Source organism: Ictalurus punctatus, chromosome 6 (assembly GCF_001660625.3).
Source record: "Ictalurus punctatus breed USDA103 chromosome 6, Coco_2.0, whole genome shotgun sequence".
Taxonomy (NCBI): Eukaryota; Metazoa; Chordata; class Actinopteri; order Siluriformes; family Ictaluridae; genus Ictalurus; species Ictalurus punctatus.
Window position 1 is genome coordinate 6426721 of NC_030421.2, and position 24289 is coordinate 6451009.

General features: G+C 39.4%; 2 protein-coding genes across 6 annotated transcripts in view; one reads left to right on the forward strand and one right to left on the reverse strand.

Moving 5' to 3' along the window:
* Window positions 1-12887: 12887 nt before the first annotated feature.
* On the forward strand, window positions 12888-18087 carry myl1 (myosin, light chain 1, alkali; skeletal, fast). The gene is made up of 6 exons (XM_017470909.2): window positions 12888-13108; window positions 14442-14469; window positions 15397-15540; window positions 15861-16034; window positions 17126-17203; window positions 17592-18087. The coding sequence occupies exons 1-6, from the start codon at window positions 12980-12982 to the stop codon at window positions 17618-17620; spliced, it is 582 nt and encodes a 193-aa protein (XP_017326398.1). The 5' UTR covers window positions 12888-12979; the 3' UTR covers window positions 17621-18087.
* Window positions 18088-19278: 1191 nt separating this feature from the next.
* map2 (microtubule-associated protein 2) overlaps window positions 19279-24289 on the reverse strand; it is a 127986-nt gene continuing 122975 nt past the window's right edge. For all 5 annotated transcript variants that reach the window (XM_053680750.1, XM_053680754.1, XM_053680751.1 and 2 more), the window contains 2 exons: window positions 23095-23207; window positions 19279-22440 (listed from right to left, as the gene is read on the reverse strand). In XM_053680750.1, coding sequence (XP_053536725.1) covers window positions 22246-22440; window positions 23095-23207 — 308 coding nt within the window. In that variant the 3' untranslated portion in view covers window positions 19279-22245. The remainder of the gene's footprint in view (window positions 22441-23094; window positions 23208-24289) is intronic.

Consider the following 24289-nt stretch of genomic DNA (forward strand, 5'->3'; position numbering starts at 1 on the left):
CAGCAGCCAATCAGAGAATAGTAGAAGAAACAGTAGCCAATCAGCGCACGGCAGAAGACGTAAAAGGTGGGACGTGCACCAAGGGTGTCGTGCATGAATAGTGCAACCTGAAATATGAGATTTCTCTCTCTCTCTCTCTCTCTCTCACTCACTCACTCTCTCTCTGTGTGTGTGTGTGTGTGTGTGTGTGTGTGTGTTTGATGAATAAAATGGTCTAATTCTTATATATTTCTTAACGATATTAGTGTTGAATAATATTGTGTTAATGGAGAAACATCCTATAAATAGTAAAAAAAAAAAAAAAGTTTTCCTTTGTTTTTTTTTGTTGTTTTTTCTTCTTCTTCTCAATGAAATATTTGGGAAAGGGAAGGGAGGAGGGAAGAGAAAAGGTAAATGAATCACATGAATATGAATCACGTGAAAATGAATCACATGTAAATGAATCATATGAAAATAAATAAATAAATTAAAACATAAGAAAAAATGTGATAGACATTATTATTATTATGAGTAGTAGTACTAGTGGTAGTAGTAGTAGTAGTAGTAGTTTTTTTATTCAAAACTACAAGACTATCTTCTTGCCATTTCCTCGTATTATTATTATTATTATTATTATTATTATTATTATTATTTTTATTATTATTATTGATGGTGGTTATGGTGAGGATATTAATCATTATATTGTTGTTTATATTGGTGTTGCTGCTATTTTGTTTGTTTGTTTGTTTGTTTGTTGTGTGTTCGAGTCATCTTTATTAATTCCTTGTTTTTGTTTGAAATGTTCGTTAATTCTCCACTTTCCAGCAGTAATATACTTAACTTACTGGTCATTTACTTACTTATGTACTTACTTACTTATTTACCATATAAAGTGTTAACTTATATTTCATACATAACAGATAAATAAAGTATTTAATTAATCGTTTGTTAATTACCTGTCCGTGTCTCCTGGTGAAGTTAGGTGAGTGTACCTAATAAAATGGCAATCCATTGTATTTTATCATTTTTCTTTCTTTCGGTTTATTATGTTAAGCGCAGAGAACAGATAAGCTATGTTATAAAACAAAAACAACAACAACAAAAAATAATAGCAAAAGCATTGCGCTCTCACTTTCATGGAACAACCACTCCTACCATGCCTACCACTTTTTTTTACAGCGTGTATCTTTACTATAATAAATACACTGAGTTGCCACTTTATTAGGTACACTTACTACAGTATGCAGCCATAGACGTTGGCTGTTTTATTCGGTACATCAGCCATCCATATAGGTGTCAGTTTGTATGTATACGGTTTTTGAGTTTGGTGCATATGGTGCTCTATAGTTTGTTGGCCTCCCTCTTTCCTCTTCATTAATGTAGATGGACCAGATATCGTTTGGGTGGTGGATCAGTTACCATCAGAGCAGTTCCTCTGAAATGGTAGTGTGGTAGGGGGGAAAAAATCAAGTCTGGGTGTTAACAGTAACTCTACTTCATCACCACGCGGTTGTTGATTATTTTCCTATAACAACATGTCCTGAAGTAGTTTATTCCTCATATAATTGATTAATAGCAATAGTCTCGGATATTTGAAGCTTCCTTCCTGTCTGGAGCTCTGCATTAGGGACCCTGCTTTTCATCAATGAACAGATCATTTCTCTCTCTGTGTGTGTGTGTGTGTGTGTGTGTGTGTGTGTGTGTGTGTGTAATCTGGTGCCAGGCCACATTATTCACGCCTAACCCACACCTTCAGACAGACTGCTGAATCCAGCACAGTATTCCCACCATGCTCAGCATTCTCCTGTACACTCACTAATCCCACTCCACCATTAAACGCTGCCGGCACAGCCCAGGAACAATCACACAATCGGCAAACACGGCCATTTTGAACATTGCTCCGGAGTTTAATTGTTAAAAGAATTTACAGTACAATGAGGTATAGTGGTCTACATTGCAAAAAAAAATAAAAAATCTTAGCAAGTGAAAATATCTTCAATAAAGGCAAATTTATGTAATTGTTACATAAGTGCAGATAATTTTGCTTTTTTCAAGCGTTTATTTCTAAACAGAACTAAACATCTGCAGTAGAACAATGAAATACATTTAACTTAAGACTTTTGAATGACTATATATATATATATATATTTGGTGCCATTGACTCCCGTTTATGGGTTTGAAGCCTAAATTTGGTCAAGTTGAAAGTCACCTTGAAGAGACATTGAAACCAGAGCCTGCACACTATACCCTACCCACCTCTCGCCCACCCGTATTAATCATTCTCATGCCGAGGGATATTACCTGAACTTAAGATGGCCAATAGAACGTTACCTCAACGTTATAAATACAACATTATTTCTGAATTGATAGGTGAAATGCTTGAGTGTAGTCATATCATTTGCATAGGCTACACATATTGATGATAAGATTGTCAGGAAAGAATTTTGAATTGACTGAGCTACTATTTGCTAGCTAGCTGACACTGGCTAAGCCATCATGTTAATCAATGGAATGTAAGTATAAATAAGTAATATAATGTTGTTGGTCTTTCAGCTGCTCCCGATAAGGGTCGCAACAGCAGATCATTGGTCTATGTATTCGATTTGGCACTGGTTTCATGCCGGATACCCTTCCTGACCCAACCCTCCCATTTTATCTGGGCTTGGGACCGGCACTGAGTGCTACACCTAGTGGCCGGTTTGGTTCCCTGCCCGGGAATCGAACTCCCGAGAGACCACGGGATCCTTAGCTGGTAGATCACCACGGACTTAAGTAGCTAACATTATGTACGCACTGAAAATATACTGGTAAACTGCAGTCAGCAGATACACGATTGGCAGCTCATGATCTGAAATTTAATCCCAGTAAAACTGAACCGCTATTCATCCCAGGTGATTCATCCCCATGTCACGATCTTGTGATCTCCCTAAACAACTCTCTGATCTCATCTTCAGTTACTGCACGTAAATTTGTGTTAACCATCGACAATCAACTGTCCTTTTCCTCTCGCATCGCTAATCTGACACACTCAGGTCGATTTCTGCTTTACAACATCAGAAGGATTCGTCCATTTCTAACCACACAGGCCACTCAGGTTTTCTTGTTCAGTCCGTTGATTGGATTACCGCACCCCCGTCCTGGCAGGTCTTCCTCTGAGTGACCTCTGCAAGGAGTTCTCCCACACCACCCCATTGCTACGCTCCCTCCACTGGCTTCCTGTAGCCGCTGCATCAGATTTAAAACACTGATGCTTGCCTACATAGCCAAAAACGGACCATCACCCACTTCCCTCAAAGTACTCATCACATCCCGCACTGCACCACAGTCCCTCAAATCCTCTAGACTGGTCCCACCACCTGTGGAAACCTGCATCAAGACTCTTGTCTGTTCTGGCACCTATGTGGTGGAATGAACTTCCCCTAGACGTCCGAACAGCTGAGTCACTGGCGGTCTTCAAACCTACCTCTTCCTAAAGTACTTATATTAGTACTTTTAAAATAAAATGTGTTGTCTGTGTGCTTTTCTTACTATATCACCTCCCCAACTGTGTTTTTAGACTGATGGGATTCTTAGTCCGCGACCTATTGAACCAGTATCAGGATATATTTATTAAACGAGACTTCAAAGCACTTCTGTAAGTCGCTCTGGATAGGGGCGCCTGCCAAATGCCATAAATAAAAATGTAAATAAATGTATAAATAATTATTATCGGTAGTTTTTCTGTTCAGTCCTTTCAGGGATAAAGTTCTACATCTCGGCCCCTGGCTCACAATACTTACTGAGGTGAGAAACCACAGCCATAAGATGATGTATCAGACTCCGTGAACTCCCTGTCTATTCTCAGACATATGACTGTTAGAGAAAAGATGGAATAAGCATTGGCAGATGCAGATGGGATGTTCTTCTGTCTCTTGAAGGACATTCACATTGGAATGTGTTCCATTTGCCCACTACATGAGCGCTGAAAATAGCAAAGGTTATCGTGGTCACATTGCTCAGGCTTTAGTGTGAAAGACTGATAGAATGCCGGGTCCTTCGACGGTCTAGTAGTAAGAGTTCTTGTCATCAAAATAGGTTTTAGTTTGAACCCTTTCCAATAGTAAACATAGAAATATAATTATTTATATAGATAATTTAAAACTTTATTATTATTGTTGTTGTTGTTGTTGGTGGTGGTATAGAAGAAGAAGAAGAAGAAGAAGAAGAAGAAGAAGAAGAAGAAGAAGAAAATATATGGTATTGTCCATTGTCCAATTAAATTGACTTTAAACTCTGCCTTTGTGTGTTCAGCAAAATCAGGATAAGTGCATTGATAGATTATAAAAAATGTGTGTTTTTAATATTCCAAAAAACTTACATTGTAGTAAGAACCCCATATTCAGTTCATACAAAAGTAATGGTGTAGTTCTCATGATGAACACACGGTGGCAGGTGAGCTGATTCATTTATCTGCAATAGATGATGGAAGAAAAAATAATAATAATTGAAGCATCCAGTGTATATGTCTATGAAATATCTATATTCATACACATAGTTATTTTTTTTCTGACAAAATATAAGTAAAATGAAATCAGTGTTTTAAATGTTTTTCCTAATTAAACAATCCCATTTTTATTTATACATGTAAAAAAAAAAAAAATCCATTTCATCCTTATTAAGACTAGTGCAAATCAACTCATAGACAAAAGCTCACTATGGATATTTGTGTTCATGCGGGACATCTGAGCTCGAGTGTGTCCTCAAACCGCTTTTTCATTCTCCTTAAATGTTCCTGCTTTTTAAAGAAAAATATAACTGAAGACTGGCGTATTAATGCAAATACTTGCATTAGACTGAGCAGTACATGAAAAAATGTATACGTTATGAGTATGATTTGAATTCAAAGAACAGAAAAACTCTGCGCAGTATTATTATAATTGTAATAATCACCCAAAGAGTCATCACATATATAAAGTGATACATCAGTCGCACTAAAACGATGAATTACTTCCTGTCATGTGATTAATCTGGGAGTAGGACCTGGAAGCAAGAAGTTCTTAAAAATAAAAGGTACTGTGAGTCTAAAGGCGGAAAAGTTTTACCAATGGACATCTGAAAGGGGAAAAGTGACATCTATAATATATTTTAATAATAATATCTATTGAAATACATAATAATAATAACAATAATAATAATTGGAATGAGTAAATTAATACACAAAGTAAGTGTATACAACAAATAGCACTAGTTATCTCCAAAATCCAGAGATGATTGTACATTATTCTATGTAATTTACGCATTTCACCCCCAATTTGGTCATCTCTCAGTTCCCACCCATCACCCAGATCTCTCCTATTACACCACAGCTACCAAGCGGGGAGGATGAAGAAGTCTTAGACGTGTTTTCTCTAAAACATGTGAAGATTTTTCCTACTGCTGCTCATGCTGTGTCACAGGGCAGCGTAACACCTTCGGAGGAGCGCGCTATCTACTGTCGTCCACGTACATGAGCTCACATACTCTGTGATTGACCGGGGAGAAAGAGTATGCCCCGCCTACCAAGGCGCCAAGGCCAATTTTGCTCCCTAGACTCCCAACCACAGATGACTGTGGCATCATAACGATCTGAACTCAAGACCTCCTGATTATAGGATCACTTGCTTAAGTGTGTTAAAGAAATAAATATATATTGTTTTTAATTTTCCATAGATATGCAAAATAAATAAATAAATAGTGTGGCTTAGTTCGCGGCACACCGACAGGGTCGGGGGTTCGATTCCCGTCACGTCCCTGTGTGTGCGGAGTTTGCATGTTCTCCCTGTGCTGCGGGGGTTTCCTCCGGGTATTCCGGTTTCCTCCCCCAGTCCAAAGACATGCCTGGTAGGTTGATTGGTGTGTCCAAAGTGTCCGTCGTGTATGAATGGGTGTGTGAACGTGTGCCCTGTGATGGATTGGCACCTTGTCCATGGTGAACCACGCCTCATGCCCCATGCTCCCTGGGATAGGCTCCAGGTTCCCCATGATCCTGAAGGATAAATCGGTGTTTTATAAAACTAAAAGTGTTTACATTGACAAGATGGCATGCCTGTGAGGGTTGGGACACAATTAAGACGCCTTTATTGGGAAAGACTGGAGATGCTGGACGTGTTTCGGTGACTTCATTAATACTGGGAGATAATAATAGAGCTTTTTCTCCAAGGAGGTGCAGATCAAATTGCTTTCATGGATAAACAAACAGCATCCGAGGCCGAGTGCAGCTTTGTTTAGCCGTACCCTTTATATTCTCAGCTGAGGAACGGGCTTTAAAGGGGAAGGCCCTGTGGTACTGGACTGGCCCCTTAAGGAGCTAAAACCTCTCAGAGAGATCCCAAGAAACTTTGCACCTCTCCAGAAGCCTATAAATAGAAGCCATCTGTCTCTAGACTTAGTTACAAGGCCATTCCTTATGTAGCGGACAGGGTGCAGTGACCAAATGACTGAACGAGTGAGTGGATGAGTGACTGGACTGACATTAGAGGGAAAAAAAAGGAAAAAAAAAACAACCCCAGCGCCCATGATACCACAAAACTGGATCACTTTCAGCTGGGCTTTACACCAAGGACATCAATAACTGTTTTTATTGATTGATTGATTGATTGATTGATTTAAGATCAATTGATTGAGCATCAGTTTTCTAGTAGCTTACATCAAATACACAAACACGACATTGAGAAACAGTATCTACATAAAAAAAATGAATTAATGGGTGCGATAGTCTTTTTTTAAAAATTCCTTCTTTACTCCATATAAATAACCTCGAAGATATGTAGAACACAATATAAAAAATAAATGAATCAATTTGCTGTAGCAAAAGTGTACTAATTCGCTGAGAAAGCCCGTCTGGAATGAGTACTTCCGGTCCAGAAGGCTTGTTTCTGTTTGGATGCACCTCCTGTCAATCATTTTATAGACACCCTGCTTTACGGGCTATCTAAGATCCTGGAGGCGGAGCTTATGGACCTGACTATATGTAATTGGTATTACAAGTGAAATTACTTATTGACAGAACTGATCATGATCATCGGTGTTGCATTTGTTAGACAGGAAATGAACTCATCAGAGTGGTTACACAAAAGATGAATGAGGAGAGAGGCATTTATGACCCTTAAAACCGAACTGCTTCCTCTTGTTGCGTGTTGGGACACGAAATAATTAGTAGGTAGAATGCTCTACTCTAACAAACACCATTACATTATGCTCTGTCTTATTCTACTGCACACATAATAGACCTAGATTGTTTATTCTCTTAATAAAGTGTCCTGGTTCCCTCCATTTTTGCAAATATAGAAATCATTAATGCTTAAATAAAACAGAGCACATAAGTCGATGGTGTGGTCAAGTCGTAGAAAGGAGCTCTGTTGTACTCGAAAGGCATTCCTGTGTTTCTAAAGTTAACCTCAAGTGCTCAGCTGGCCTGCAAGGATATTGTGTAAAGGTTATTCTGTCATCCCTTCATGGGTTTGTGTAGAAGAGTGAGGTGGCGCTAAGGAAAGTGAACTACATATGCATTGCTGAAAATAGAGCTCTCGTGTACAGCCGATGTTTCCTCGCGCTTGTGCTGCATCTTGATCAAATCTACAATAATCTGATTTTGCGCTATAGACAGGATACGAACACGTGATCAATTGCTTAAAAGCGTGTCATGGTCAGAATAGTTCTACAAATCAGACTGTATGTGCTTGGAGCAGACCTGGCCGTCATTTTACACAGCAAAATACAAATGGATTTTTTATCATCTTTACGATCATCTTTATACGTGTTAGGGTTCCCAGAGCCAATGAAACACTTGGCACAAAGTGGGAATACACCCTCGACAGGACGCCGTTCTATCACCGGGCACACGCGCGCACTCTTTCACACCGGGGCAATTTAGAGTAGTCAGATCACACAGTAACCCAAGCTCAGGACTGGACCAGGGTCCCTGGAGCTGTGAGGGGATAGTTCTGTATGACTGTACATTCAGTGACACACACACAAAATGACATAAAAAGCAAGAGTTGAAAACAAAAAAAAGTGGTGACTGAACAGTTAAAGAGCGCCTCGAAGTGCAGTTTCTGATGTATCTTCCAGTAATGCAGCTCAGCCATTGCAGCGCACCAGCTACCATAGACACACGCGAATGCTTCGTCTTTTAAAAGGGTGCCATTAGTTTTGAACAGCTGTTCTTTTTTTTATCGAATATATGGATTTGTTTTGGAATCACTTTCTTTTGTGTCATTAATACAAAGTCACTGCGTTTCACAAAATGTTCATTAAACTGAAATATGTCATTGAAATAATTTAAGCTCTTTAGATTTGACAGCATGATGCATATATACACCGACCAGCCATAACATTAAAACCACTGACAGGTGACCTGAATAACATCGATTATCTCATTACGGTGGCACTTGTTCATCGGTGGGATATATTAGGCAGCAAGTGAGCAGCCAGTTCTTGAAGTCGATGTGTTGGAAGCAGGAAAAATGGGCAAGCGTAAGGATCTGAGCGACTTTAACAAAAGCCAAAATGTGATGGCTAGACGTCTGGGTCAGAGCATCTCCAAAACGACCGGACTTGTGGGGTGTTTTCCCGGTATGCAGTGGTTAGTGCCTACCAAATGTGGTCCAAAGAAGGACAACTGGTGAATTGGTGTCAGGGTCATGGACACCAATACGTACCACCTTCCTAAACATTGTTTCAGACCAAGTACACCCCTTCTTGGTAACGGTATTCCCTAATGGAAAATTGTTCAGGAACGGTTTGAGGAACATGACAAAGAGTTCAAGGTGTTGAGTCAGCCTCCAAATTCCCCAGATCTCAATCCGATCGAGCGTCTGTGGAATGTTCTAGACGAACAAGTCCGATCCATGGAGGCCGCACCTCGCAACTTACACGACTTAAAGGATCTGATGCTAACCTTCTTTGCTCATATTTACCAACCAAGGGGTGCCAATATTAGTGGAGGGCACTGTGTAAGTTATATTTATAGTGCTTCTTGACATACAAGCACATAGACACTTAGATATTAGTGCCTCATGCTATTCGCTAATCTAAATACGTAGGAAAGCAAGGAACCCGTATAACCCCAAGCAAAAGATTCCTGTTCTGGAAGCATAGGCTGTAATTACCAGAGTAATTGTACAGATCGCTTATGTTCTTTACATCCTAATAACTACAATTACACATACAGTCAAGAACTGATCCGGTTTAAATACTCGCTCTGTACCGTTTTACAAATACAGGTTGAGTGTTGCTTTTAGACCTCGTAATAAGTTATTCAACCAAACCGCGAACATTCATATAATGAGTATGTGCGAAATAGTCATCATCTCACGTTCGTTTCAATCATAATAAATATCATTCAAGAAACAGCTGGCGCCTCTTTACGAAGCCCAAATGAGCAAACACGAGATTAAACACATGCGGGCAACATGCTCATCTCTCAAGCGGTCGTTTCCCGGTGCATCATTTAACACGAGTCGTGCGAAGTTGCTAATTTTATATGAGGGGATTTTCCCCAAGAGGTTTCCTAAGAGCTTTTTTAGATCTGCCAAGAAGAAGAAGAAGCAGAAGAAGAAGAAAAAGCACTATAAAGCATGGTAGATCTCCCAGGCTACCACCACTAGTGTGTAGCATCCACCTGGATGATGCGCCAGAACACCCACCACACACCAGCTATTAGTGGAGAGGAGAGAGTGATGTAGCTAATTCAGAGATGGAGATTAGTATTAGGGCCGATGGGAGAATTTCGCCAGGACACCGGGGTTATACCCCTACTCTTTTATGAGAAGGGTGCTGGGATTTTTAATGACCACAGATTTTTAAAGCCACCTTGTTGTACGGTAGATGTTTACTGACATGCTTAGTGGCCTCCTAAACACCCCTATAAAGCACCAGCAAGGGCTGAGTGGGCTCTGTCCAGGTTTCTGTGCACTGTTAAACTCATTAAACAGTGAGGAGTGGAGTTTCAGCTCAGACAGGTGTAGGGTCTCCTGTAGAAAACATAGCGGTTGGTGAACGCTGAGGATATCTGAGCCGATGTGGCTTTCACTCGCAGACCCTTTGCTAGAAGAGGTCAGAGAAAGAAAAGAGGGGCAGAGGAGGGGGAAGAGGAGGAGGTGGGGGAATGTCTCCAGCCTTTGCCTTCTCAGATTTAGACGCATTTAGATGTTTGGGAGGATCCAGATCGTGCTCCGATCACCCTGTGTGACAAGAGGCGACAGCAGCTGAGAGCAAGACGTCCTCCAACCCCCATCTCCAGAATCAGAGAGCTTTACTGTAAAGGACAATGCTTAGTTGTTCAGAAGGTACACTTGACCGAACATCGCTAATGGTAATATAAGAATTACTGACAGACTCCAAATCCAGATCCTTGGCTTCATTCCATGGGTATGAACGAAATGTTTCCCCAGTCAAGCGTCCAAGAAATGATGACAGATTTCTATCAAATATTTCACAATATACTGGCAAAATTATGATATATAATTACAATTCTGATATGATATATTTGGCATTTTCATAGCAAGTTGGATCTCGGTGTTTTTGGAGCTATTTTTTTTATTCTTCTAGAACCATCACAACAAAAATAATCTATGTTCCATTTATCTTTGGATGCCTTTTATGGCTTTGATGCTAATTACATTCCCTACATACCTTGGTCCAAATCTAAACCCGCACGTACTTCCGAACGTCACTTCCTCTTCCAGATGACTCAGGGGATACACCCCTCCCAAACCTGCAAACACACATACACTCCCATTTTCTCTCCCTCCCACTCACTTCACAAACTGAAAAACATTATCCTGATTCTGAATCTCTTCCAAAAAAATATCAGATGACGTGAAAGTTACCATGATAGCATGGCGGGTGTAATGGTGGGTATTTTGGGGTATATTCCTGGGCATTTAACAGCAAGGTGGACACTTTGGTGGGTGTATTACTGGATATTTGGGACAGGATGGACAGTGGACATTTATTTCTGTTTATATGAAGGGCAGGCTGGGTAGATTAACGGATATTTGGGGGCAGGGTAAGTGGGATCGAGCTATTACTGGGTATTTGGGGCAGGGCGTGTATAATATTGCTGTTTATTTGTGGGCAGGATGGGCATACTACTGAGTTTTTGTTGGTAGGGTGGTTTCCATTTGAGTGTTTTGGGACAAGCTGGGTGTACTACTGTGTATTTGTAGGCAGGGAGGGCATATTGCCAGGTGTTTGTGAGTAGACTGGCTCCTTTGCTTGTTGTATCGGGGATAGGGTGGGCATATTATTGGGTATTTGTGGGCAGGATGGGTTCCATGCCCTGTTTTGGGGTTAGGGTGGGCATATTATTGGATATTTGTGGGCAGAATGGGTTCCTTACTGGTGATTTGGGGCAAGGTGGGCATATTGTTGGGTATTTGGTAGTACATAGGTGCTTTGTCTGGTATCACCATATTTTGGGAACATGTGGGAGTATTACTGGGTACTTCCTGACTGAGTATTGGTAGACTTTTAGGGGCAGGGGATATATTGATGAACATTGGTGATACGGAAGATGTATTAATAGGGTGTTTAGTGGTAGGGTGGGTATATTGTTGGGTCTTTCGTGGATGGTTGGGTGTCCTACTGGATATCTAATAGCCATTTTATAGCTTTTAATAAGTCTTTGTGCACTGGGTATTTACTGGCAGTGTGTGTTGTGTTGTTGGACGTTTAGAGAGACAGGTTAGGTGTACTATTAGGGGATTATGGATATTTTAGGGGGTTTAATCTGCATTTAGAGGAAATTGGTGTATCATGTTGGGCATTAAGTGGCAGGGTGGGGTATTACAGAGTATTTATTGCAGGGTGATTGTATTGTTGGAAACAGGGTTGTTGGATAGCTCAAAATTTAGTGACAGGGCGGGGGAGTGACAGGGTATTAGATGGAAAAGCAGGTCTGTTACTGGATATCCTGTGGCAGAGTCCATGTGCTACTGGGTATTGAAAGATATGGTAGGAATATTTCTGGATGTTAAGAGGCAGAATTTGGGTATAGCTGGGTATTTAATGGCAGAGAGACTGTATTACTGAGGAGGCAGAGAGGTTGTATTGTCAAGTATTTAGAGATCCAAGTCCTTAGTGGTAGGGTCTGTGTGTGTGCATGTTACCACTTTTATGGGTATAATAGGAGTAACACAGTGTATTTGAAACCAGGGTTGGTATGTTTTGGGGTATTAAGTGGCAAAGCAGGTCTGTTGCTTGGTATTTTCAGTGGCAGAGTAGGTGTCTTACCAGTTAATTAAAGGTATGGGAGGAGTATTGCTGGTAGAGGGCATGGATTACTGAGTATTTAGTGACGAGCTGGGTGTGTTCCTGGGTATTTACATTTATATTGTGAAGTATTTGGGGCAGGATGGGTACTGGGGCAGGAGCTTTTTTAGGGTCTGAAATAAAACTCACATATTCACATTCCCATATTTTCTGTCTCACAGGAAGAGGACTAAGATTTCCAATTTCTATAAATGCCCATGAATCACAGTTCATTTAGTAAATATGGTAGGTTTTTTTTCTCTTCTTTTTCATGCACATATCTAGATTTAGTGTCTATACAACAAAATACCTCAGTGTTAAAGATTAGACCATTTAACCCTGCAGATTTTGTAGCCAAGTCAGCTTCTGGTGATTCACCACTGAGAGACTGCTGGTAGTGAAATATTTATATTTTTGTAAAAATGGCTGCAGTATTTAACCTCATGACCCTGGAATACTCCTTTCACTATTCACCTGTTACCCCAAATAAGCGTTAAGCACGTCCAATTCATTCTGTGGCTCTGTCCCCCTCCCATGTCCATTTAGAGAGCATGAGCCCAGCCTTCAGCACTCTCCAGCCAATCAGACCACAAGCTCCGAAATCGAGCGTGGAGTAAAACAGAGGCGCATATATACATCCATGCTTTCTGTAAAAGCGCTGAGCATCCTCCAGGTCGTGGTCCACTCCCTCCTCAGTGGTGTGAAACACTCAATCTCCAGCTAAACAATGGCACCCAAGAAGGACGTTAAGAAGCCCGAGCCTCCAAAGAAGGCCGAGCCCGCACCTGCACCTGCACCTGCTGCAGAACCCGAGGCCAAACCCAAACCAGCAGCAGTCGATCTGTCTTCCGTCAAGGTAAATATAAATATAGTAAAACCTTTTAGCATGACGTATAGCAATAGATTCAGAATGCTCACATTTTACACAAATTACACAGCAAAGTGAAAAAAAAAAGTTTGTAGTTTAATTTAATTAATTTCAGTAATGTTTATTTTAGAACATGGATTACTGATCTACTAGGATAAAAGGAAATATCTGCCGATTTTTATCCGTATTTATTGTTCTTGCAATGTCATTTTGTTCAAGGGATTAAAAGCAACCTTGCTATTAGCCATGAAATTGTTTGTGCATCCTTCGTTAGTAAGGTAAAAATAAAAATTTAAATTCTTTAGTAACAGCTACTATACTATAGCAACAAATCTCGAAAGAATGTAGACTTGTGATGCATATATCTTAAATCACGATCACTACTTCTTCAAATTTTTTAGGAAAATCTTTTTTGGGGAAAAAAAATCAGCACTATGAATAGCTTGATTAATCCATCCCTGATTGACTTAGCCCGACTTTACTGTCTTTACAATGAGGACTCTCAGGTACCCAAATGTAGACAAGGTTAAGACACCCAAAGATGGACTTCCCATGGTCATGCTACCATCACAGAAGAAGCTAAATTAAGCACACAGAGAGGTGTAGCTTTACCTCCATCACCAAGACTCTCCGGTTTTTTTTTTTTTTCTCTATTACTCTCCAAGTTTGGTATTTATAGAATTCATAACTCATTTCCCAGAAAGCATCATTTGTGACATATTGCCCATCTGATATTTCAAATATTCTGAAAACGGAAACCTGTTGAGTGCTCGTTTAGGATTAGAGTTACATCTGTTCGCTGAAAACTTTTAATGACTGCGGCCACTAATTTCTCTCCTTTTAAATTGGAGTTTGAGAGGAGTTTTAAAAAATTTCTCAAATTTCTCAAAAAAATCAAATAGAAATTCTCAGAAATTCAGAGAATTTATCAGAAATGAGAAATTCCTTTTAGCATCTGGAGAATTTCCGTAAAAAAAAAAAAAAAGAAAAAATTAATTATATATGATAATAAATGTATGATATTTATGCTATTATTACTGCTATAATGTGCTGCTAGGTTTACAAAAAAAGACTGATTATTTAAGCTTCCATTTTTTTCTCCATTTATTATAATAATTGTAACTATTTGCATTACAATTCTAACACTATCAAATAAATAATTATAAAAAAACAACACATTAAAAGTACACAGTTGCTATAATTTTAAGTAAACTTTTAAGATTCTTTTTCCATGTTGATCGATCTTTCCTGTCTTTGCCCTGTTACATGGTGCATGGGTAGTGAAGTGAGCAGAATAAAATGATCTTTATTCTTTCTGCAGGTTGAGTTCACCCCAGACCAGCTGGAGGGTGAGTTTTACTTTTCAAATGACCAAATTGACATAAATTTTATGTTGTATTTCCATCAGAGACAAGGTTTAGATCTATACAGCTAGGACAAAACATATATACATATTGAAACATATAAAAATGCCAGATAATGGTTAAATTGTATAAACTGTGACGTTTTTCTGTAAATCTTCCTGGGCAGAACTCTTAGACAAAGTCGTTGTCATTATAAAATCAAATAAAACGTACCAGGGAAATACTTTTCGCTATAAACGCGAGTTATTTTCATTGGTCAGAGTGTTTGGAAAGCAGATCAATCCCCACATTGCCCCGTAGGAGGTCAGACAGTCTTCAGGCATGGTGTTAGTTACACACCGGTCAGCATTCTTGGTTTTACGCGGCTCACTCAGACGTCCCAGTGCCTTTATATGGACGGAGTTATATTCTTAGGGGAGCGTATCGATTCCAAGTTGGTGTGCTGAACGCCTTCCTCAGGCTTGACTCTGTGTGGAGAGTCATTAATCTTTTGCAGCTCACTTTCCAGTGAGCCAATGCAAATCCTATTGAAATGGATCAAACTTGATATTGCCTGGTCAAAGCCTGTGGCGAGTGTGTGTGCAGCTGTTGGTCTTAACGATTGAGGATCAGTGTGTGAAATGTATGGCGTGGCAGGCGTGATTCACTAACCTGACTGGCAGGTTGCGAGTAATGGCAAGATTTGACATTAGTAGAGGGAAACGGCCCAAAACTTCCTCCATTTCCAGATCAGGATTACATTCTGGCTTATCAATCTATCAGAAATCCATCCCATATTGGGCCAAAATTCAGTTAGGATACAGTAGACACAATGGGCAGTGTTTATTAATAGAAAACAGGTCAGATTATTCTTATAATCAAAATCATTAACCAGACGTCCTATTCAAACTCTGTCACTTTTCATTCCCTCAGACTACAGGGAAGCCTTTGGCCTCTTCGACAGAGTCGGCGACAGCAAAATCGCCTACAACCAGATCGCTGATATCATGCGCGCTCTGGGCCAAAACCCCACCAACAAGGAGGTGAACAGAATCCTGGGCAACCCCACTGCTGATGGTATGACCTACACCTTACGCTTTACACCTAATTCCAAAATACATTTCAATATTTTTCTCTACAAATCCACATCCATGCTTGAAAGAGACTCAGAAACAATAGTGAGTTTACATAAGCATCGCTTCACGGCCATTATAGTACAACTTTCACTCACTACATGTGTCAGCATTTTTTGAGTTACAATACACCAAAATCTGAGCAGTTGACGGTTAAGGGCCTTGCTCAAGGGCCCAACAGTAGCAGCCTGGTGGTGCTGGGATTTGAACACATCAAGTTCAATGCCTTAACCACTGAGCTACCACTTGTCCTTCTCCATACAGAGATGGCCAATAAGAGAGTGGAGTTCGAGGCTTTCCTGCCCATGCTGCAGTTCATTGTGAACAGCCCCAATAAGGGTACCTTCGAGGACTACGTTGAAGGTCTGCGTGTCTTTGATAAGGAGGGTAACGGCACAGTGATGGGCGCTGAGCTGCGCATTGTCCTCTCAACACTGGGTAAGAACCTGCATGCTACACGCTACATAAAATAAGAAATCCATCTGAGTCCTTTTGATCAAATGTACATTTTTCAATTTGCTTCGTTACACCAAGTGTAGTTTTGCTATGAGTAAAAAAAAAATATATATATATATATAAATATATATATATATATATATATATATATATATATATATATATATATATATATATATATATATATATATAATTTCTCTAAAACACACCCAAATCTTCACATAGTACTTATTTGAAATGATACGGTTTAGCTACATCAGGGGTTCCCAGACTTTTCCAGGGCAAGGCCCCCCAAATTGCATTAACATTTGACCGAGGCCCACATTTTCCAAGATGTCTTTAAAACACATTAAAAATGCAGACTTCTGAATATATCCCCCTTTCTTATTAATACTTATATCTTACATCCTTACATAACATTACATTAGGAATTGACTGTGTGTGTGGGGAGTGTGGGGGTGGGGTTGTCTGAGAGTGAGAAAGAAAAAAAAAATCATGTATTTATTTATTTTTCACACGAAATTGTTTGAGGTCCCCCGGGCGCCCCCTGGCGGCCGCCACTTTGAAAACCACTGAGCTACATAATCTGGTTTTCAAATGAATTCTTTTGTAAAACAGCCAGATGATCCTGTACGTACAAATTCAAGCGCAATAACGTGGAACTATAATAATATTTTCCACTTCCTGATTCGTTTCAGAGGGGTAGAGCGCTACAAAAAGAGTAGTTCTGGTTGTCAAAGATGGCTGCTTCTGTAAAGTCTTAGACTGTAGCGTTGGTGTAAAAGCATAGTTAAAAACATAGTTTTGGACTTTAAAGATGTCTTGACTGTTTTGAACCGGTACATTAATGGTGTAAATGAGATTTTTTGTTTTTTGTTTTGTTGACCACGGGTCACTTCCTCATTAGTTTTAAACGTGCTAAACCAAATACAAGCCTGGATGCCATGTTCTAGAGTGAGCTTTCCAGTAGGTCTCTATTCCCGTTAGCCTTAGCTGTTTAGCGCATATATAACTGTGTGCAGATTTATTTCGTTAATTTGCTTTTGCTTATTGTTGAAATGAATTACTGACAGGTGAGAAAATGTCAGAGATTGAGGTCGACGCTCTCATGGCCGGCCAGGAGGACGAGAACGGCTGCGTCAACTATGAGGGTCAGTGCTGTTTACCAATAAAGCTAGTTAGATGATTAAGACAATTAAGCAAGATTTCAGTATCAGTAACTGCATTTTACATCGTCTTACTGTACGTCGAGTACGTCTGGATGATAATAGGACGATAAAATCCATTATATTAAAGCACTTTGTAGTAAGAAGTAAGGAATGATAATCAACGATGAGGTGGCGTGGTGTTGGGGCTGTTATGTACAAGGTCATAATATGCAAAATATTGTAATATAGTTTCGAATTGTTCTTAAATCTTGAACATTGTACTGATTTTAAACAATTATTAGCATACAATTATATTGGCCTTGATACATCTCCCAAAATATTACTGATTCATTTCTTATATAATATAAAGTGTCTCTTCCCCCCCCTGCAGCTTTCGTGAAACACATCATGTCCGTGTAAGAGGTAACGGCTGTGAGGACGCTCGTCTATTTCTCCAGACCCCATGGTGTCAGGACGTCCATGCACCGTGTCCACAACCAACGGGGAAACGAATTTAGATGAAAGGACTATGGGATGTCATTTCTAAGCCATTCTTTTCGTCAATGTTTTTTTTCCCCTTCTTTGTGTGTCCACATTTGGAAGCCAATTTTTTTTTTTTCTTGTTTTTTGGGTTGCTCGTACTGGGCGAGTCTCTCCACTGTGGGGCAGTAACGAGGCATAAAACAGGGCACTCTCTTTGACAGGGTAGCCCAGATACACACACACTCTCTCTCACACACACGCACTCCTTGTCGTCCGAAGGTGCTAATATACATCGCCTCCACTGTGGACTGGTCGCTGAACCGCCCTCCTCTCCCCTTTGCCCCAGAGTCTTAATTTATTTTTCGCCTCTGTCATTTCTCATAATAAACTTTTCACAAATTCCACTATTTGTCCAGGCTCTTGTTCTTTCTCTTAATGCAGGAGATGGAAATTGGTAGCAAATGTTTATTTATTTATTTGTTTGTTTGTTTGTTTGTTTTTTTACAGAATTTAAAGTCCAGAATTTATTTATTTATTACGTAATCACAGTGATACATTTCTCTAATCCAACCCCATCTGTAGTACTTGTATGTAAAACTGTTCAACCATTAGTAAAGATGTGAAGATTTAGGTGTGTGTCCTGTTCTGTAACTTAGCGGCAGACGAATGGGACCTCAAATGGGACACATTTTAAAAAGAATTCTTCTTTATGGGGTAAAAAAAAATGTTTACATGTCTTGGTGCAGTTTCATTTTAGTCTTACGTTTTCCACTAAATACCAAGCAACAATTAGCATCGCAGAGTTAGCAATTAGTTAGCATCATATACAGTACATACCTATATGGAAGTCCAATTGAACATATATTAAAATTTTCAGCCAGCTGAAGCCAATCTTTCCGAAACGCAGGGCATCAGCACTTTATAGTAATATCGTAAAATCAGTAAGGGACTGTTTAAAAAATGCATTATTGTTTTTTTTGTTTGTTTTTTTGAGCAGGGCACTACATTTTGGTGTGATTTGCCCCTAATAAAATTGAAAAAAAAAAAATTATGTAAAAGTTGTGTTTGCTAAAGTATTCACTCTGTTGCTTTTGAACACCTAAATTAGCGTTGGTGCCAAGTGATCTCAACGTATTGATGATGAATCTTTTGTTAATCACATATATATATATATTACAGTATAGTGAAATTCTTTTCTTTGCATACCCCAGCAGGTCAGGAAGCTGGGGTCATGATACAGCGCCCCTGGAGCAGAACGGGTTAAGGGCCTTGCTCAAGGGCCCAACAGTGGCAGCTTGGCAGTGCTGGGGCTTGAACCCCTGACCTTCTGATTAGTAACCCAGCGCCCTTAAAATTCTCTGCTCTGTATCATGACCCCAGCTTCCTAACAAGCTGGGATATGCAAAGAAAAAAAAAATCACTGTGCACTAATGCATATGTGACAAATAATCTTCTTCTTTGGTTTCAAACAGAACTAATCACGAGGTGCATACTTACTTACACAAGACACTATATACACGTCACTCAGGATATTTCCGAAACCTGATCGGGTCGGACCAGGGGCTTGAAAAGAACGCCATTCCAGCGACAATCGCTTTCGTCCATTTTCTTTATTTTCGTAGCTGTTAAGAGCATTTGTAATCAGCGTCATATCAACAGGAGAAAAACTGCATACATCTACAGGACCTTTTAAATAGATTTACAGTTTGCTGTGGAAGTGAGCAAAAGGGCAAACAGGGTGCAGAAAAATACAGAAGCCAAAGAACGAAGAAGTGGGGGGCACGGGATACCACAAATGACGACAGAAAAAAGATACTGGAGCACTTCAAACATGTGCAAGGTGAGTTTTCTCATAAATGTTTTGTTTTTTTTTTTTTTTTTTTGACTTTTTTTAAACATTATTTTTGTACTGTTTTTTTTTTAAATTCGTTTGTTTCGTCTCTTTATTTCCACCTCCTACAATTACGTGTAAAACAAACCTAAGTATCTAAGAAGAACACGGCAGAAGTACAGAGAGTGTGACTGAGAGTCCCGAGTTTATGCTCCATACATAATAAAATAACAAGCAAAAAGCTTTCTTGGACAAACACATGCCCAGAGGCAACGACTGCACCGTGGTGTACAGGGACAGCAGTGATTATAATACACGATCATGACTTTCCAATAATCTGCACTAAGCTAGGAGAGACAGTGATGTAGCTTGTCCGTCGTAATATTAAACCGCGATCCAAATCAGGCGTAATAATCTTTCTCTTAAAGGAATAAGAGACGATCAGTTTGATTTCCAACCTCAACTCTGTCTACCACATCTGTACCGTACGTGTGATTACTACATGCAAAAACAACATGGGGAAAAACAACCTTAAAACGTACTTCTAACAGATGTCTTTATCAGATGTTATAAGCTGCATCTTTCTTAATGCTGCGCTTTCACAGATTCTGCAGACAATTTTTTTTTTTTACACGTAAAGATGCGCTCAAATTTTTATTCATTGATGAATTCCTCTCGATCAGGGTCATGGTGGATCCAAACACCCTGGAGCGATTAATCGTGTGTGTCGCTTGTAGTCCGTCACCTGTATTAGGTTAGGTCCGATCAGAAATGGTCGTAACTATACAGTGTATATAGCTATACAGCATCAACCGAATAACGCACCAAATCAATGTGAAAATTGATTTACTCTTTCATCAGGATTCGTATTAGATTCGTTCGGAAATTAGCAAAGCGTGCTAGCTGTACTAGTCGCGTACACTCGCCTGAGGCACTAACGATCTCTTTCCAAGCTTGATTTTTCCTCATAATGTCCCTATACACGTTTAAAGAGAGGTCGTATCGTGTATACGGCTGTATACGAGGAAACCACGATTACAGGTTTCATCTTCAATGGGAACGGACTGGTACAGTAAATGGGGACTAATTACGGCTAGGAAGTCAAGTTGTGAGTCGGACCACACGCGCCGTAGGGTTGAACTAAAAGAACGGTTTGGATTTATCGGTTTACTGCGTCGTACCTAATCTGCATGGATTAAGGAAATCTCGATCGGAAAGTTTCTTAATCGCTGCTGCTTGAAATCGCAGCTCTGTGCATCGAGAAATAATCGGCTGTAGATTTGTCGCTTCCTTGCGTATACACTGTGTGTGACAAATATTGGATGATTATAATAATAATAATAATAATAATAATAATAATAATAATATGCATGATTCATCCTTTCAGAGATTGGGACTACCCAAGGAAACCACAAAACCTAACCGGAACTACTATTTTGTTACAACTATCGTTGTAGTTTTCACGTTATTCATCATGTCATATGGAGACATAGTTGAAATGTTTATTATCTGAATTCAACACCTGCCTTAGACTTCTATTAGGAGTAGGTTTGGAGTAAAGAGAAAACACACCGCGTTGAAATTCCTGTCTGTAGTAACCACATGCACACTATAGACACGGTAGATAGAGATCAGGTTGAAAAACGCCGGAGTGTTCCTTTACCTGCAGACGTACTGTAAGGTGTGTGTCTGATGCCTGGACCCCTGGGCAAAGCCAACGCAGTCATTTCAAATGATCAAACAAGCATAATGTTGTCATGATTAATAGCTAAAAACATGTAGTGTTCGTTTTATCCAATGACTCAGCAAAGAACTTACTAAATCCGTTTTTTCAAATAGAAAATAGGTCTTTTTTTCAATACTTGAATTGACACATGCGCATTAGTTTCCTTTTTTTTTCATTTGCAATAAAGTGTTTGTACAGATATTATGATATTGAAGAATTATTATTATTATTATTATTATTATTATTATTATTTTCTAATCAAGAGATGCTGTTGACAAATAATTGGTGTCATTTTACTTATATATTAATATACACTGTATATCATTTTGTTGGTCGGGTGGGCGAATTATTATTATTATTATTGTTGTTATTATTATTTTTGTTCTGGGAGGCGGGGTTTGGACTCCATGCACTGGCTCTGCGCAAAAGAACGAGGAGGAAACAGCTGCCCCAAATCATTCTCCGTCCTTTTCCGAACACTAAACCTGATCGGAACCTGATCAGCGTCTGTACACCATCGTAATTTAGAAGAAGAAAAAAAAAAGGAAAAAAAAAAGAGAGCGAGAGAGAGAGAAAGATAGATAGGGAAAAAAAAGAAAATCACACAGCATACAGGGAGATCAAAGCACTGGTACCTTTCTAGCTAATTAACTGGAATCCTAGAATAAAAATGATTCAAATAGCATAAAATAGGAATAAAAATCCAACAAACAATTCTTTATTTTTTTTTCACCGACTTCTCCTCCTTCCGTCATAAAGTCCGCTCCAGCTCCGGGTGGCTGCTCTCGTTCCGGCGACAGATAACGACTGTGATATGGATGAGGTTCGATGTGTCGGAGGGGAAATGCGGTGTCCCAGAAACGTTCAGAGGGTCGTTAGCCACTACTACGACACCACTAGAGGGGATTGCTGTGTATATATATATATATTTATATATAGCTGGGTGTAGCTGATGACGTAGCTGGGCGTTATAGAGGATGGTGAAGGTTTTCTTTTGTTTTCTGTTTAGAGTCCCTGCTTGGCGAGAGCAGCTGTGACATCCTCGGCGAGCGTGGCCAGCTGTGGGGACTCGAGCAGGTTGATGCTGCCGGAGGACGACATGTGGTGAGGAGACATACCCGGAGACTGAGTGACGATCTCAGCGCCGTGATCCACGCGGGCCTTCGCTGACTCACGGAACGCCAGCTTGTGGCTCTCGATCTGAGAGGACAAGAGCAGCAAAGTTACAATACGACCATTCAGGTGGTTATCTATATAATATTACATAACACATCTAGCTAATTCAACTTCGAACAAACCTTCTTCGAACAGAAGCTTCTTCTGGCTTGTGGCCAGAAAGATGTATAAAAGATATCAGATGCTCTACAGGCAGGGAGTAGGCAAAGAGTCTGCTAGTAATTGACAGCAAACTTAATAGACAGGTTTAAGATCACTGTTACATTTTACTCCACCACTAGATGGCACTATAACTAACAGCTGTACGAAATGCTCAGGAAAACATCAACCTTGTAATGTTCATGACATGAATTCATTTAATCCTGTAAATGAAAAAGTTATAAATTTCCTAATGTCACGCTGTATCGCAAAGTGCTTGGACCCTTTAATCGCTACCTGAGGCTACAGTATATCATGCATAGAGCTACAAAATGTCAGCACAAATTTGGTCAAACAAAAGAAGATAATTATAGATCAGTGTGTTAAGCCTAAAAGCTCATGGGGTGCATGTTTAAAATGAGTTTAAAAAAAAAAAAAAAGGAATTCTGCATTAACGAAGATAAAGAAACAAAAACTTTTATACAAAATAAAGCCTGTTATACAGGAGTATATTAAGTCTTCAAGATCGAGCTCACTCACCATCACATTGCCTCCTCCTGGTACATGATGGGCATTATCCAAAGAGCCAATTTTAGCCTGGGCTTTATCCTTAAAGCCCAGTTTCACGCTCTCAATGCGCACGTTACCGCCACCTGCAGGAACGGAGGTGCAAGAAAAATCTTAGTGGGCGTTTCACGTCCAAAGTGTGATTGTCCACCGAATAAAAATGTTCACAATCTTTGTAAAATAATAAAGTTATAGCCCGGTCTATTAATACTTCTTCCTAGATTGAACTAATAAATTAAATATTGTTTTTCTATAAAACATGCTTAAAGATAGCAACTTTTTAATTTTTTTTATTTTTTAGAAACAATTATAAATGACCTTTTTTATTTGATCATAATCACATACAAGATCAAACTGTCCATATTCGAGTTATTTTCAGTAAGTTCTTACTTGCTAAGATATCATGTATTGCGATACAGCATGTACGCCCCTGAAATAAAATGACATTACCTCTTTGTACATTTAAATCTGGTACTTTTACAATCATTTCCTGATGGGGAAGTTCTATAAAACTTTACACTGCACAGAAATGTCTAGACATTTACTTACAAATAACTGAATAAATGATATTAATATGCACATACGTAGGGACCTTGTACGTATGCTCCACCCCTCTCCTAGCTAAACCAGTGTCTTGCTGCCTGCATTTGCATATTGGAACATGATTGGCTCTTAGATAAGTCATATGACTTATTAACACATGATCTTCAGATTCTCCTGCTATTTATTTATCTGCATCTTCAAGATTAATACGCCCGACAGGGTTCCATCGTAAAAAGCAACGTTTTAGGAACTTATTTTTAAAGCCTTATTTTTAAAGGATCATTTTACTTAATATCATAAATGAGCGGTGTGATGTAAACATTTGGTAGAGCATTAAGTTATTAAGTGTCAAATAAGAAGAACGTTTACATACACTAAAGTATACATTGCTATATGAATAATATGTGTTTATAATAAAAGTATATTGAATATTAGAGCTGCAATTCATATTGTTTGTTCATGAAGCACATGACCAGCAGGTGGTGGTGTTGTTCTGTGACTCACTAATGGACAACCAGAGTAATAAGTTACATTCGTTTATCAGCATGACTTGACTTTTTTTTTCTACATTTAGGGCCCTGAACGTGCTTAAACAGCATGTCAGTGGATGTCTGCGTTAGTGGAT